The 14,754-nt window shown below is 43.4% G+C and overlaps 1 protein-coding gene across 1 annotated transcript in view; it reads left to right on the top strand.

Annotated features, from left to right (window-relative positions):
• Positions 1-14,754, top strand: part of CNTN4 (contactin 4) — a 156,173-nt gene that overhangs the window by 69,551 nt on the left and 71,868 nt on the right. Inside the window, exon 6 of the mRNA XM_018068339.2 lies at positions 13,281-13,484. Coding sequence (XP_017923828.1) covers positions 13,281-13,484 — 204 coding nt within the window. The remainder of the gene's footprint in view (positions 1-13,280; positions 13,485-14,754) is intronic.

Below are 14,754 nucleotides of genomic sequence, written 5' to 3'. Positions count from 1 at the left end.
GATCCCATAAAACAATGCTCTGCTGCTTTATATTTTCAAAGCCCTGCTAGATCAGCCATAGAGTCCCAGAATGGGTTGGGTTGGGAGAGACTTAAAGCTCATCCAGTTCCACCCCTGCCATGGGCAGGGACACCTTCCACCAGCCCAGGTTGCTCCAAGCCCCGTCCAGCTTGTCCTTGGACACTCCCAGGGATGGGGCAGCCACAGCTTCTCTGGGCAACCTGTGCCAGGGCCTCCCCACCCTCCCAGGGAAGAATTTCTTCCCAATATCCCATCTAACCCTGCCCTCTGGCAGTACTCCAGGTGGGGTGTCACAAGAGCAGAGTAGAGAGGATGAATCCCCTCCTTTGACCATCTGGAAGAGCAAATCAACCTGGGGGCCATTACAAGCCAAAACCAAAAAAACCCACAACCAAAACAGCCTTTGGTTTTTCCTAAGTGTTCCATTCTGTTGTATTTTTAGGCCATTTAGATTAATTTAGAAACCACTGACCATTTCAAACGTAAAATGATGTTCAAGTTCAGCTGTTGGTGAAAATGTTTTCCTTCTGAGAGGAGCTTTGCAGGGGAAGCAGGTTACCTTTTCTTGTTTGCTCTTTTCAGTATTGTTGATCAAATTTGGCAAGATACATTTCCTGTTGAGATAAACTTGATTGAAACAAATAAACAAAAAGCTCCGAAACCCAAAGCAAACACTCGCCTGTGTTTCTCAGGGCTCTGAATTGTGTTCCAAGGGGGATATGCCTGGGAAGTATTTGGAGGTCACTGTCCTTTTAACTTTTATCTCCAAATTTTAAGACAAAATATTCTTCTGTGCCAAATAGTTCTTTTCATTGAAGTTTGTGGGAACTGAGTAATTTAGCTGCCACTTTTACTAGATTTATTTGACAGTCGGGGCAGGGTTGTTAATATTTTAACAACTACAGTTTTTAAATTCCTCCTAACATCCCTGGCATTTCGCTGTGAGTCTAGAGACTAAAAAAAAAAAAAATACAGTCCTGGAAAGTATTTTCTGCCCACTTGACAGGCTGGTGGCACACCCATCCTCACGCAGAACAAATGAGTCTGTAAATCCTCCCCCTTCCCTTCTTTGGGAAGATAAATGAACTTGTCTTTTAGGATTTCTTTCACTCCCCCTCCTGCGAGTTCCTCTGGGTTCATCTTTAGAAGATCCATACACGATGTTCTCATGACATTTGCCTTCCAGCCCTCATGGGAAAACCCTATGGAAATGGAGATCTCAGAGTGCTGTACTGTGAATGTACACAGAGAACTGACAAAAATGAGCTCTCAATTACTTAATTGTTTGAATTCTCTGTTCCCTTTGTATTCCCTAGAGGTGTGTCCTGCTCTGGGATCTCCCTGTCCTTAGCTTGTACCACCACTCCTCACATCTGGAGCATATTTATTCTCACTCCTAATTTATCTCAGTAATCTGTGCAAGGAATAAATAAGCTGATTGCTTTTTTTTTTTAGATAACAAAGTGCTTAGATGTGCAGATGGAAACATGCTGATATTTTTACAAGACATGTCTTCTCCTGCCCACTTGTGAAAGGCCTCTAACAAAGTTCCTGGTGACCCTGGAACCGAAGCTCCCCAACATGATTTCTATCCCTGAACCTCAGTTCCCTGCACACCTTGTCCCTCTGCTCCTTGCTGTGGAGTCAGACAACCTTCCTGAGCATCTTGGAGCTGTGTCTCCTTCAGGGAACAAAGGCAGGATTTAAGGAAAATCAGTTTTCTGTCTCTCTGCAGAGCCCATGTTCTCAATGCACTTGTGAAATTCCATCTTCCCAAAGTGGAGGAGATTCATTAAAGCTCAGTTGTTCCCATAACTCTTTCCTATCTGATGCCATTACTCCTGTTGGAAACACAGCCATGGGCTGCTTGTCTGGGAGCTGAAATGTTGACAGAGAATTATTCTCACATCTTTTCACATAATGGATGTGTTCAGGTTTTATCACTCTCTCCTGCCTTTTTTCCCCCCCCTCTCCCAGTATCTGGGAGAACTTTTAGTTCTGTTGCACAGCTTAATCAAGTAGAACTAACTAAATTTTAGCATTTGACAGCAGAGATGGCAATTCTGATTCCATCTCAATCTCAGCCTTTCATGCTGTATGGTAGGTAGTGAAGTGTGGACACCAGGCATGTTTTCAGAAAGCACTTTACTGATTACAGCGACCGGAACCACTTCTGGGCTCTGCAGAGAAACGATCAGTGTGTGTTTACTTGGCTGGTCACTTTTTCACTGCTTTCATTATTTTTTTTTTTAAAGTGATGATGGGCACTTCACGGGCTGGAAACAGTGGGAATGTTTTGGCTCTGAGTGTGCCTGATGGCCTTCAGGGTGATGAATGGTTTGGGGGGTTTGTCTCGTAAAGAATCCGTCGCCCAAATCGCATCTCAGAGTCCCTGGTGTTCATCCAATGCAAGGAGGAGGGGGGAAACCTGGGAAGATTAATTGTAACAGTGCAGAAGGAATAAGGCAATTATTAGGCATTTTTATACCATCAGAGGATGGATGTGTGGGGCTTTCACCCCCGAGCGGTGCTGCTCGGCAGGGAGTGCTGTGGAACTCAACTTCCTTCACTTGCTGTCAGGTATTTGTGCCCCTTTCCTCCCCATCCTGTGGCACCAGTTTTGCAATTATTTCTCTCTCTTCTCTGAAAACTGTCACGCTGCCTTTTCTTTTGTCACTTATGAAGAATTAATGCATGATTAATAAATGATTAGAGCCGTTGTTGTAACAACGGGAACGAATGTTTGTAACTCTCTCTGTTGGAGTCCTTACAGTCACCAGGAACAAAGTTTGTGCTAAAACTTTGGAAAACACTCAGCCTTGAAAGAGGTGATGGAAAGGGAAGGAATAACTTTAGAAATAGCTCATGGCCAGAGAGGCCAAGACTGTTTCCACCTAATGTCTCCCCAATAGCAGGGGATCATTTCATTCTGCCCAGGCAGCAGCGATGCCTCTGTGTGGATCCATCTCTTATTCCTGCTGGATGGAGAATTCAGGGTGGCTTTGGGCAAGAGCCTTGAAAAACATCTTCCCCTCAGTGTTAAATCAGATTCTCAGTACCAGATCTTTTATTTGTGGCATGCTTGGTAGAATTATAGAATATCCTGAGCTAGGAGGGACCCACAAGGAACATCAAGCCCAACTGCCAGTTGGATGGTTTCCATTCCCAATTCAGAGGAATGGAAGGTTACTTATTTGTTGGGATAAGAATGCTTCTCCTGGTATATTTCTTACATCCTGGAGCATTTTTTGCCCCCCACTTCACTACAATAACTGTAATTTTCAGCCTTTTTTTTTTTTCCTGCTGTTTCTTTCAGTGTGGCATGTCCAGAGCTTTTTAGAAATGTGCTTCTTCCACAGCCTGTATGCCCAGGATGGGGCAGGTGCCTCTTGCCAAGCAGATTCATGAAGGGCTGAGCTACCCCTGCCCTCTCCTTGTTAAGGGATTCGTAGTTTCTCCTCTTTCTCTCCTGTCTTAATGTCTTGTAAGCCTTTGCTGCTCGGTCAGATTTGGTTCCAATTAGTGAGAAGCTAATTTAGAGAGGAGTATCTCACAGCTGGGTGGGCACCATGCTTGTAAAAGCTCCATTTCTCTAGGAAACCAAGCAAAAAATCTGCTAAGCTGGTTGTAAGTTGGTTCAACTACTTGTCAAAGTGCTGCAAGGTCAGTGAGTAGCCTGTCATGGATCACTGCAGAGGCTGGAGTGAAAATATGAGCAGGTAAACTGGCTGGGAAAGGAAAAGGAGAGGGAATCAGAGAAATATTTTGCATTAGGATGTCAGTGATGCATCTGACCTGTTTGACTGTGGCAATGGGGTCGGTGTTGGCAGAGGTGAACCAGGAGGTGCTGCAAACCTCTCTGGATCACGGCCAGGAGTTAAACTGCTGTGAGTTATTCATGGATGGTTCTGCTTGCAGGATGCAGGGAATGATGGAGGGAAGGCTCAATTTCCAAACAAACAGGAAAATGCCCCAGCCAAGGTGGTGTTCCCATGAGTTGGGGCTCTGCACTCACAGGTGCCTTTCCTGGGATGGGAATGTGTGAAGTTCAACCAGGATTTCCTTGGCATTGCTCACTGGAGGGGGATGCTGATGGGATGTGTGGGAGATGGAGAAGACCATGATCAGAACAAACAGCACAACAACAAAAATATCAGAATTAATCAGTTTTTCCTCTTAACAGTGGCTGTCACTCACATGTCCTCATACAGCAGGAAAATTCCCGAGTCCAAAGAAAGGAGTGTCAACATCTGACAGCCCCAAATTCACCCAGGGTGTCTCTTTGCAGAGCACTTACAGAGTAGGTGAGTCAGACATGGAGCTGCAGGAGAGTGTCATCCGTCTGGGTCTGGTTCCACGTGGGGAGGATTATTACAGTTCAGCAAAAATGGGCTTCATTAAACTTAAAATCAGGCATATGAAACTCCCATTTAAATAAAAAGTGATTGAGAGTTGTAACTTCCATTTAAAGTGCATCTCCCATCATTTATTTTTTATGCTGTGCCACAGTCACCGTTTAAATTATTTAAAGCAAGAAGTAAAAAGCTGCTCAGGAGATAGAAATGGATTAGATTAAAATTAATCTGACATAATCCTTTCTCTAAAAGTGCTGATTCAGTTTGTGCACAAGTTTATCAACATATTTGAGGATAAGGGATAAGGATAAATTCTCCTCTAATTTGGGAGTGCTTTGGCTTGGTGTTTCTGACAGCACAGGGAACATGCAGTGCTGTTTTAATTGAGAGATTTATGAAATTACAAATATTTCTAATAACACAAATGCCAAACTCATTATAGATTTACACTAATTTAAGCACCTGAGTTGGTGTGTGTATGATCTGCCTCATTTCAGTAGGGAGAAATTTAGAGTTGCAAAACAGGGTCACGGGCAAGAAGAGATGTTGGCACAGGAGTTTGGACCCAAATTTTTCAACTGGTATATGTGATTTATCACCTTCAGTGTTGCCATCACCTGCCATTCCACGTTGATGCCCCACCTGGGTGTCATGGACAGGGGAGGATGTCTGGGGTCTGTAACACAGAGAACTGGATGGGAAGAGGCTCAACTCTCCAGTAAAGACCTTGGAAATACCAAAATAATAAGGAACATGACATTAATGGATTTTTTATTTATCAGTGACAGCTCATGACATCTTTAAAAAGAAATCATCTGCGAGCCAGTCATGTGGTTCATTCCCCTGCTCGATTGCAGGCAGCACTAAATGAAGATTGAAATGGGATTGAAAGGGGGTAGAGCAGGCAGGGTTTGGCTGCAGATGAGTGAAATCTGTCGTCTGACAAGATCCAGTCAATAGGCATTTACTGAAAGTGTAACATCTTGTGATCTCTTTATAAAATAAATTAGAGATCAGAGTCTTGCTCCCAGGCTCTGCTAACCTGGTGCAACCACCCTTTCCCTCCAGACCCAGCTCCAGCTGGTCTCTGCAAAGCTCTCAGAAGCAGCAAGGGCTGTGACCTGCTCTCACAGCAGAATGTTTGTTGATTGGCATTGGTGTATCTCCACTTCTGCAACCAAATTTGGGTTTCCACACCCCCGGGTGCATGTGCTGTGTTGTTAAAGCCAATAGTCCTGGACTAGTGAACCCTCATTCCTGTGAGAGTGATGTTCTGTTGCTGGAAAACACGTGGGGGTATTGGTTTGGGCATTTGCTGTTCCCTCACACATGTGGAATGTCTAAATATGTGACCATGATTTGTTTGAACGAGAGGATAAATGTGCAACCCTGATGATGGTTTCAGCTGGTAGATATCAAAACCCTGTTTATCTATCAAAACCCTGTTTATCTATCAAATATGTGAAGAGAATGTTTTTTTTCCTATGTACTACAGGCAAGTGCCACAGCAGTGCCCTAGAGGACATACCCCCCATGCTGTTTGGGCAGATATTTCAGCCTTGGACTTGATCATGATATTAATTCACTGCAGTAAGAAAATTCTCTGCAACCAAGTTTGTTTTTTTCTCCTTTTTAAGGTTTGATCTAATCTCTTATAGCTCCAGTAAGAGGCTGATCAAAGGTACTGAAAGCTGGTATTAAAGGATTAGCTGGGTCACATTGAAATATGTTTTAAAACAAGCCCAGGGACCTTTAGCTTTAGTGAAGCAAGTGCACACAAAAAAAGATTTTAGGCTAACTCTGTCTGACTTCAAACAGAAAACAAACTGCTGGATTAAATCTGTGAGTCATTCCTTCAGGTGGTGTGTGGAGCACTTTATGTAACTCGAGCCTGGAGAGTATCAGCAACCACTGAATCTCTCACAGCAAAACTGCAGTGCAGAATTAAAAATCAGTGTAAGCTTTGTGTCTGCACATGCCCAGCTTACAGTGTGTTTATTCTCATTTGATGTTTTCCCATAATTAGCAGCTTCAGTCTAGCCCCTTTTTTTCTTTTTTTTTTTTTTTTTCTGTCCAGTCTCTCCTCTCTCCCCTCTTTCCATTTGCTGCTGACAGGATCTGCCATGGAGATGTTTATCTCTGGCTGTCAGGTGAGGATGAGTGTTTCTTTATGAGGATGTTGATGCCACTCTCTGGGCCATAAGAATATGTTATTCTTTTTATTAGTACCGGAATTTCCTTGTTGAAATGAACTTACAAGCAGAGAGAGCATCACACAGATCTATACATTGCTCAGTGGGTAAAAGATGTGAAATCATCCAGGCTTGAATCAGTGCCACAGGAGAGCAAGGATGCATCTCCTGGCTTTCATGAGTAGGGTGTTGGTGATTAGTAGGACTGAAGGCTGTAGCAAATCCATAGCTGTTCACCCACTTGTGAGAGCTTTCTGTGTTGTTGCTCTTTTTAAAGGTTGGTTTGATGGGGTTATGTGGCACGTTACCTTACATGCTCATTAGCTTTTCCTGAAATCTTGATTTCACCATAAATCAGCTGCCTTGGCTATCTCTGGGACCTCCTTGATGCCAGAGGTGATGGTGTTTTGCTCCAGAATTGAAGTGTTCTTAGAAGAAATAAGTTTTTAATTCATAATTGAAAGCCCCATCCCTGGAAGTGTCCAAGGCCGGGTTGGGTTGGACAGGGTGTGGAGCAACATGGAATAGTGGAAGGTGTCCCTGCCCATGGCAAGGGGTGGGACTGGATGAGCTTTCAGATTCCTTCCAAACCAACCCATTCCATAATTCTGTGATAATTCCCTTCCTCAGTGGATCACTGTCTCTCTTGGCAGGCCCAACATCCCAACTTTTTGGGTGTCTGCAGCATCATCCCTGGTTGGTGCAGTTCCAGGCTGGAAATCCCTCGGGAAGGGACGTGGCTGGGGGGACTGACCCTTCCCAAGAGCCTCGTCCAAGAGCAGCTGGCTTGAGCCTAACTCCAAAAATTGAAGTTTAAACCAGAGGTGCAGGAAACTACGTGGCATCAAGTCTAATCCTGGGCAAGGTTCACTGGTGCCAGCAAACACCAAACCTGGTTCAGAAGGTATCAAGCCCTTATGACAAATACAGGTTGGATTTGTTGGTGGGTTTTCCTTTCAGGCAGGACTGGGCTGAGCTCTACATTTCTGTAAGACAGTTTGCTAAGTTTGTCAGGTAAAAAACCCAATAGTTTCTTCCAAATTGCTGGCCCTAAATCAGTGAGGGGGTGGGAGGGCGCCTGCTGCCCGGCAGATGCTGTCGAAATGGGTTTATGTGTTTAACTGCAGCAAATACAACAGCCCAGGACTCCATCTCATAACACTTTCTATTCAGTCACAGATAAAGGCTGCTGTGGATTTCTCTCCCTGAGGGAACTTTAGGTTAAATTTTGTCAGAATGCCCCGATGCCACGGAGCAGCAGTTGTTACCGCTCCGGTGCCGTGGCATCGACTGGGGCTGGAGGCTGCTCCTCAGAGATAAGCCAGGTCAGCTGTGTACAGCCATCAGATATTAACTGTTCTAGAGATACCCAGAATGGAGATGCAGCAGATACAGGTGATTATTGATTAGGCTTCAGGTAATGAAGACCTCTTGCCCTTTTAATTACCCGTAGGTGAAGCTCAACACAGTGGGCAGGCGTGGCGTCGAGGGGCTGGGGGGTAAACACGGCCCTGCACGCATTGAAAATTGCTGTGAGGAAGAATCTAAGACAGAAATTGGGCAGTTTGTACGTTTTTCTCATTCTTACACACTTCTGACAACCCATTTCTCTGTGTGCAAACTGCTGGCTGGCTGCTGAGTAACTGTGTCGTTGGGCTTAGCACAGCTGAGGGTTCATCCAAAAATGTATTATTTATTAACCTCAGATTAATCTTGTTCATTATTTATCATTCCTTTAATAAAAGGCTGCATTTGAGGCCCAGGGCCGTGGTGTGGTGTAGCTGGGCAGCCCTGTGTGATGGAGAGGGCAGAGCACAGAGCCAAGGGGAGAATTATCGGGCGACGCTTTTTGTCCGGGTTGATTCCTTTAAATTATTCCGGGATTATTTAAGACTAGAAGATAAAAAATTGATCCAGTGTTCTAGCAGGGTAATGAAACGGTCTGGAGGCCCACAAAAAATACGTACAGTGTATAATTCATGTAGTTTGCTATTAAAATAAAACTGTGAGAGAGAAAAATGGCCCAAAACTCCAGGACCCACAGTGCAGTTGGCAGAAGGGAATGGAGGGATGTGGAGAGGACCTTTCCCTGATAATCCTCTTTTCCCCTTCCCCAGGCAGTTTGTTGTGGTGCTTGGAGCTTCCTTTCCAGCTCCCATGTTGTAGAAGTTTCTACAACAACAATGGATATGATTGAGGGTTTGTACAAAATGTCTTTATAGTTTGGAAATATAAAACAAAATCAATTTAATTGGAAAAAATAGTATTTGGAGATATAAAACATTATAGTATTTGGATACAATAAAATATATTTAATATATAAATATGTTTGGCACTTTCCAGCCAGGCAGTAAAATACACAGAGCCAAGAAACTTGGCTAATTCATATAAAATCACAGTGCTAAATCCAGCTCCTCACCACCACCAGTTGCCCTGCAGTAGTTGAGGGAATAACTTTCTCTCCAGGAAAAACTTCACGTGTTGTTGTTTGTTACATGCTGGGATGAACCTCACCTTTCCTTTCAGAATGTCTCAAAATTCTGTACTCTTAATTTGGGTTGCTTGGGACAGTTTAAAGGGAGGATTTCCTAATTTCCTTAATTTCGTTTTGTTTTCTTGCCATGTGCAGTGAAATCTAATTTTTGTGCATCACAATTGACAGGAAATGCTGCAAACCTTGTGTTTCACACAGAAGAGCAGTTCCTGCCTGTCCAACTTGAGGGTGACATAGTGGGTGATAACATAGGAATTATGGGAATCATTAAAGATTGGATTCATCTCTGTAACTGTCAGTAAAGCCTATAAAAAATAATAGTGTGTTGTACCCACACTGTTCTTATTAAAAATGATAAATGATCCCCATTTTTGGCTAATACTAATTCCAAAATTTCATTCTTCTCTTCAGCTTTATGGTCACCATAATCTTGATGTTTTAATAGCTTTTCCCATAATAGCCCCAGAGACCTTTTTAAGTGGCAGCTCTGACTTTATGGAAGAGACTTTAAAAAAAAAAAAAAATCAAGAAGAGTTTCTTGTACTTAAAGGCAAAGACAAAATATATGAATTTCCCAAGACAGGCGACCAGAGAACATTGTTTTGGCAAAACCATAAGGTCTAATTACAATAATTACTCGTAGCAGAATTTCTGTGCAGCTTTCAGTAACTTTTTTCCCCTGCTTGGTGTAATTTAGAAGAAGTTTGAAAGATGAAGTGTCTTTAGTTTTGTTTCTCGTCTTGAGCAGAATATTCTGGGGGCAGCACAGGGAGACTTTAATTGAGTTTATCATTGAGTGCTTTAGAAAAGTGATGAGATCTGAAGGTGATCAGGAAAAACAGACCCAAGGGGGCTGTGGGTTTTGCCAGAAATCTCTGCATCTCTCATTTTCCAGGTTTCTCTGCTGGTGGCCTGGAAATTGGCTCAGAACTTTTCTTTTTTGGGGGGAGAAAAAGAGTTTGTCTGCATTCTGATAGTAAACTTGAGAGGCAGATCTTAAACATCCTAAATCTGTGTTCCAGTACCTTGAGTAATTTATTTCTTTTTTAATTGCTGGCTCAAAGTCAAATCAAGCTGCTTCTACCACGCCTGTCACCTCCACTGCTCTTTTTCCCAAATTTTCCATAGGCTCCTTTGGAAGACATGAGTGATATTAACTAATTTAGGACAGTCTTCCCCATCTCTGGTGCCTTGGTAGAGCAAATATTCATCACTTTGTGACCTTGTGTGCAGAAACCTGCATTCCTTGGGCAAAAAGAAATCCACTTTTCCTTCTTCCAGCATCTGCCTGCTATAGTGGAATGTGTATTCCAGGGAGCCAAGGTTGTGTAGCCCATCAGCAAGGATTTGTGTGGATGAAAAAGGCTCTCTGTGTGGTCTGTGGAGCAAGGAAGGTTTTGGGGTTGAGTGTTATGAGTGTTATGATACTCTCATAACACCATCTGGTGTTATGAGAGTATCTGTACCAAGTGTTCAAGTAACTTCTCCATCCTCTTGTCCTGATAATCATTACAGAAGTGAAGATTTGCCATCCAAAAATCTTCATCGTCCTGATCTCTCATGGAATTCCAGGCAATGAGGAAGAGTAAGGTAGCACAGCACAGCCTTTGGGTCTTTGGGCAGTGGGTGGTCAAGGTGGTGCTCTGCAGCTGGCCTGGGATTGCAGCTTCTGGAATTTCCCCTTTTTTTTAAAACCAGCACATATAGGTCCGAAATCTTCCTGTTATATTCCAGGTTTGAGAGACCTACTAGAATATGCTTCAAAGGGGAAACGGAAAGCGTGGTAAAATAGGCAAAAATTACACGACAGGGGCCCCAAATTTGAAAGGAGAAGTTTGTGATAAATTCCTGCAGGAATTAGAGTCTAATGTGTAATTAGAAAACCACAAAGTGCTCGTTGCTGCTCGTTCTTTGTGCTCAAAGACTCCGTGGTGGTAACTTTGGGAAACGTTTCCGTCACGCGCCACCTCGGGCTGTATTTTAAGTGTCTGTTTACACAGTTGTTACAAATTGCCTGTGGGATGTGAGCTGTCTATCACTTCCAGAGCAATTAGGAAGTGAAACCTTATCAAAAGAAACCCGTCAAGTTTGAAAAGCCATAAATATTGCACTGGGATCTCTAAGGAAATCAAAGGGAGTTTGATACAGTATTTATTTACATGTTGCTGCACAAGCAGATGCACTTAGAGGTGCTCTAGTCTGTGCTGTTCCCTGTGCTCTATATTCCATTAGTCCCATGTTATTTGAGAGAGAGAAAGAGAGAATTACCCAGTTGTTTTAAGTATTATATAGCAAAGGACTGCTCCTAAAGTCTAATTCTGTGTGTTTTGGGCAGTTATATCTTTGTGATTTGTTGTGATGAAAGGAAGGCAGAGCTGCAGCTTCAGCTCTTTACTACGTTCCTCAGTGTTATGCAGCCAAATTAATAGTTTGAAGATGGCTTTTGGGAAGATTTTGATGTTTTGCACCGTAGAAATAGGTCTCTTTTAGTTCCCCCTGTGTTGGGTTGCTCTGTTTGGAGGGATCCCACATCATCACCATTGCACAGCTTTCCATTTCCCTTCTGCTTGCCTGTGACCTGCTTGCCAGGGGTTTCCAAGCTGGCACTCAGCTCAAGTGACACAATTATTCAAGACTTTTAACTAAGGCAGAGGCGAGGAAAAGCTCCTCCAACCATTATAGGGTTGCAAAGGCTGTCTTGGAAATGACGGCACAAGGGCTCTCGATGGCTCTCACCAGCAAAGAGGCAAGAACTCTTCAAGCCAAAGGGCTCGTTAGCCCAGAAGAGCAGACCTATAGAACAGCAATGAAATATTTAACCTGGAAATTAGAGGCTTCTTAGCAATTAAAGTCATATCAATTCATACAGGGAAGCAGAAGCCAAAACTCTTGCTGGTTTAGGGTGTAATTATGAATGGGACAATGTGACCTCCTTGGGAGGATGGGGACAGGGGTTGATCAAGAAAGATCCTCCCATCCTGTGTTTTCCTGTGGTCAGTTCACCATTCCACAGTCAATGCAAAATGTTGTCATATTGAAGAGCTCAGGAGGGCTTTGGTGCAAACCTGCTGTGTGCAGAGTCACTCAAATTCCAACACCTCTGTGCATCCCGGGGCAGTGGTGTTTGTTTGCCTGTTGCTGACTGCTTCTGGAGGAGCAACATAATTGTTCATCAAGAGTAAATTTAAAAAAAAAACACCATAAAACCAAAAAACCAACCAAACTTAACTACTTACAGCAAATAATAAGCTGGCTTAGAAGTGGTACCTTATTTGCTCTGAGTATCCTCTTGACATCAGCATGAGGCTCCTTATAATGAGATGCACATGTGTAAATATGATGATTAGATATTCCCTCATAAACATAATTATCATATCTTCCTAAAAGTCTGAGCAGGCATTTCAGAATCCTTTCATTAGAAATAAATAAATAAAAGCTAACAATCTGCATTCTCCCAGTAAACAGTGGAACATGAGGGCAGAATATATTTCCCGAAGTACTTAATGGGAGTTGGGGTCAATTACAGTTACGACTCATTAGAGTATTAAAATAAAAGTATGATTTTTAGTATAATTAGTGTGCCCTTAGAAAACTGCAGCAATCTTGTAGCCACTTTAGTTCCCCAAGCTTTGTCAGTGTGACTTGGGCAGATGTAACAGGGTTATGTTGCATTAACCTCACCCACAAACTCTGCAGCCGCCGCGACATCTCTCTCACTTCTTGTTTTATTGCCCAAATAAACTTCCAAAGATGCCTTATAAAACACAGAGCACTGTCTAATTAGTCACATAGAAGGTTACAGCTGCTTAATTTAGTGTTCAGTTTTTTGCTGATTCGGGAATTCCCAAGGAATAAAACATACAGTGGGTGATGACAGGGCTCGGCAGATCCTCCTCCCAGCTGTCTTCGAAGGGAAAAAAAATTAACAAGGAGGAATGAAAGAAGTCATGAGTCAGGTTGAAATGTTCATGACAAAAAGGGGAGACTCTTGTAAAATACATCATATTCTGTCACGAGTCAGGTTGAAATGTTCACGACAGAAAGGTGACATTCTTGTAAAGTGCATCGTATTGTGAGAGAACTTGGAGGAGTGACAAGAACGTGAGATCTGTGTGCAGGCTCAGAGGTGTCACAGTTGGAAATCTGCATTTGTAGCCATGAGGATCCTTTCATGGGGTGTGATATCTCCAGTTTTCCTAACCAACCCTGTGCTTCCAGAGCTCACCTACGCTTGGATCTTCAACGAGTACCCGACCTTCGTGCACCAGGACAGCCGGCGCTTCGTGTCGCAGGAGACGGGCAACCTCTACATCGCCAAGGTGGAGGCCTCGGACGTGGGCAACTACACCTGTGTGGTGACCAACACCGTGACCAACAGCAAGGTCCTGGGCCCCCCCACCCCCCTCATCCTCAGGAACGACGGTAGGACTGGGACAGAGAATCCCCAGCTGGGCTTGGAGGTGTTGTCCTGCACTTTTCTTTGACTGGCTGTCCCCCAGAAATTAAGAAATGGCCTGAAATATTTCCATTGGGGTAAAGGGAGAGGTTTTTCCCCTTCACAGTGAGGCTGCAGACCTCTGCTCTCGCTGGGGATCAAAGTCATGGCCAGCTGTGGGATTTAGGGATGCTGTGGCCAAGGTTGCTCTTCCCGCCACTGGGAACAACTCTCAGTGTCAGGCAATAATTATAAAAGAAATACGTGGTGAGAGTTGGCAAAAGACAGGAAACAAAATGGATTTTAGAGTCTGGATATACCAGTTGTGCTCATTTTCTGCAGCCTGAAAGTGAACAAAAGCACTTTGTTGTTTCGGTAACTGTGAGCTCAGGCTGTATTTCCCAGCAGAATTAGGGCTATTTTTAGTAGTCTGTGGAATAATACAAAAAAGCAAGAAGAAAGCAAAAGAAGATTTCTAAATTTATACAGACAATTGATTTGTATTGTCGTCATTTTTGTGAAGATAAGAAAAATAAATTTACGTGTTAATTTACAATTAAAATTAATTAAAATGTGTCAGGTTTAAAGGATAACAGATAGGACATTTGTTCCCGAAATAGAAATGCGTTATTAGCAACTTCTTCTAGAAGAAGATCCATTGTCACACAATGGTATTTGACCAAAATTCCTTGCTTGTAAAACCGGGGCTCATTGCTGCAGCCTAATCACTGTTTCCATCATGTTGACACAATTCCTGTGGATGAGGAGTGGGGAAAGTCTAAAAGGAATAGTTAAGATTGCTTCATACTAACAATTTAAGTGTTGAAGAAGAAGTATTTTTAAGTACTCCAGTAATAGGACATTTTTGCAAACCCTCCTTGGCTGGAAGTGCTGGAGAGGGATTTTTTCAAGGGTGTGTAGTGCTAGAACAAGGAGTAATGGCTTTAAACTGACAAAGGACAGGATTAGATTAGGAAGAAATCCTTCCCTGGGAGGGTGGGGAGGCCCTGGCACAGGTTGCCCAGAGAAGCTGTGGCTGCCTCTGGATCCCTGGAAGTGTCCAGGACCAGGTTGGACAGGGCTTGGAGCAACCTGAGCTAGTGGAAGGGGGTGGAACTGGATGATCTTTAAGGTTCCTTCCAACCCAAACCAGCCTGTGATTCCATGGACTGAGGCACAGCTCTCATTCCCAGCGCAGCTCATGGTGCAGGGTGGGATGTGTGGGGCTGAAATCTCACCTGCAGGAACCCCAAGGTT

Source organism: Manacus vitellinus, unplaced genomic scaffold (genome assembly GCF_001715985.3).
Source record: "Manacus vitellinus isolate BGI_N305 unplaced genomic scaffold, ASM171598v3 scaffold_14_pilon, whole genome shotgun sequence".
NCBI lineage: Eukaryota > Metazoa > Chordata > Aves > Passeriformes > Pipridae > Manacus > Manacus vitellinus.
The sequence above is the reverse complement of the archived record's forward strand: the minus strand, read 5'-3'. Positions and strand labels throughout refer to the sequence as shown.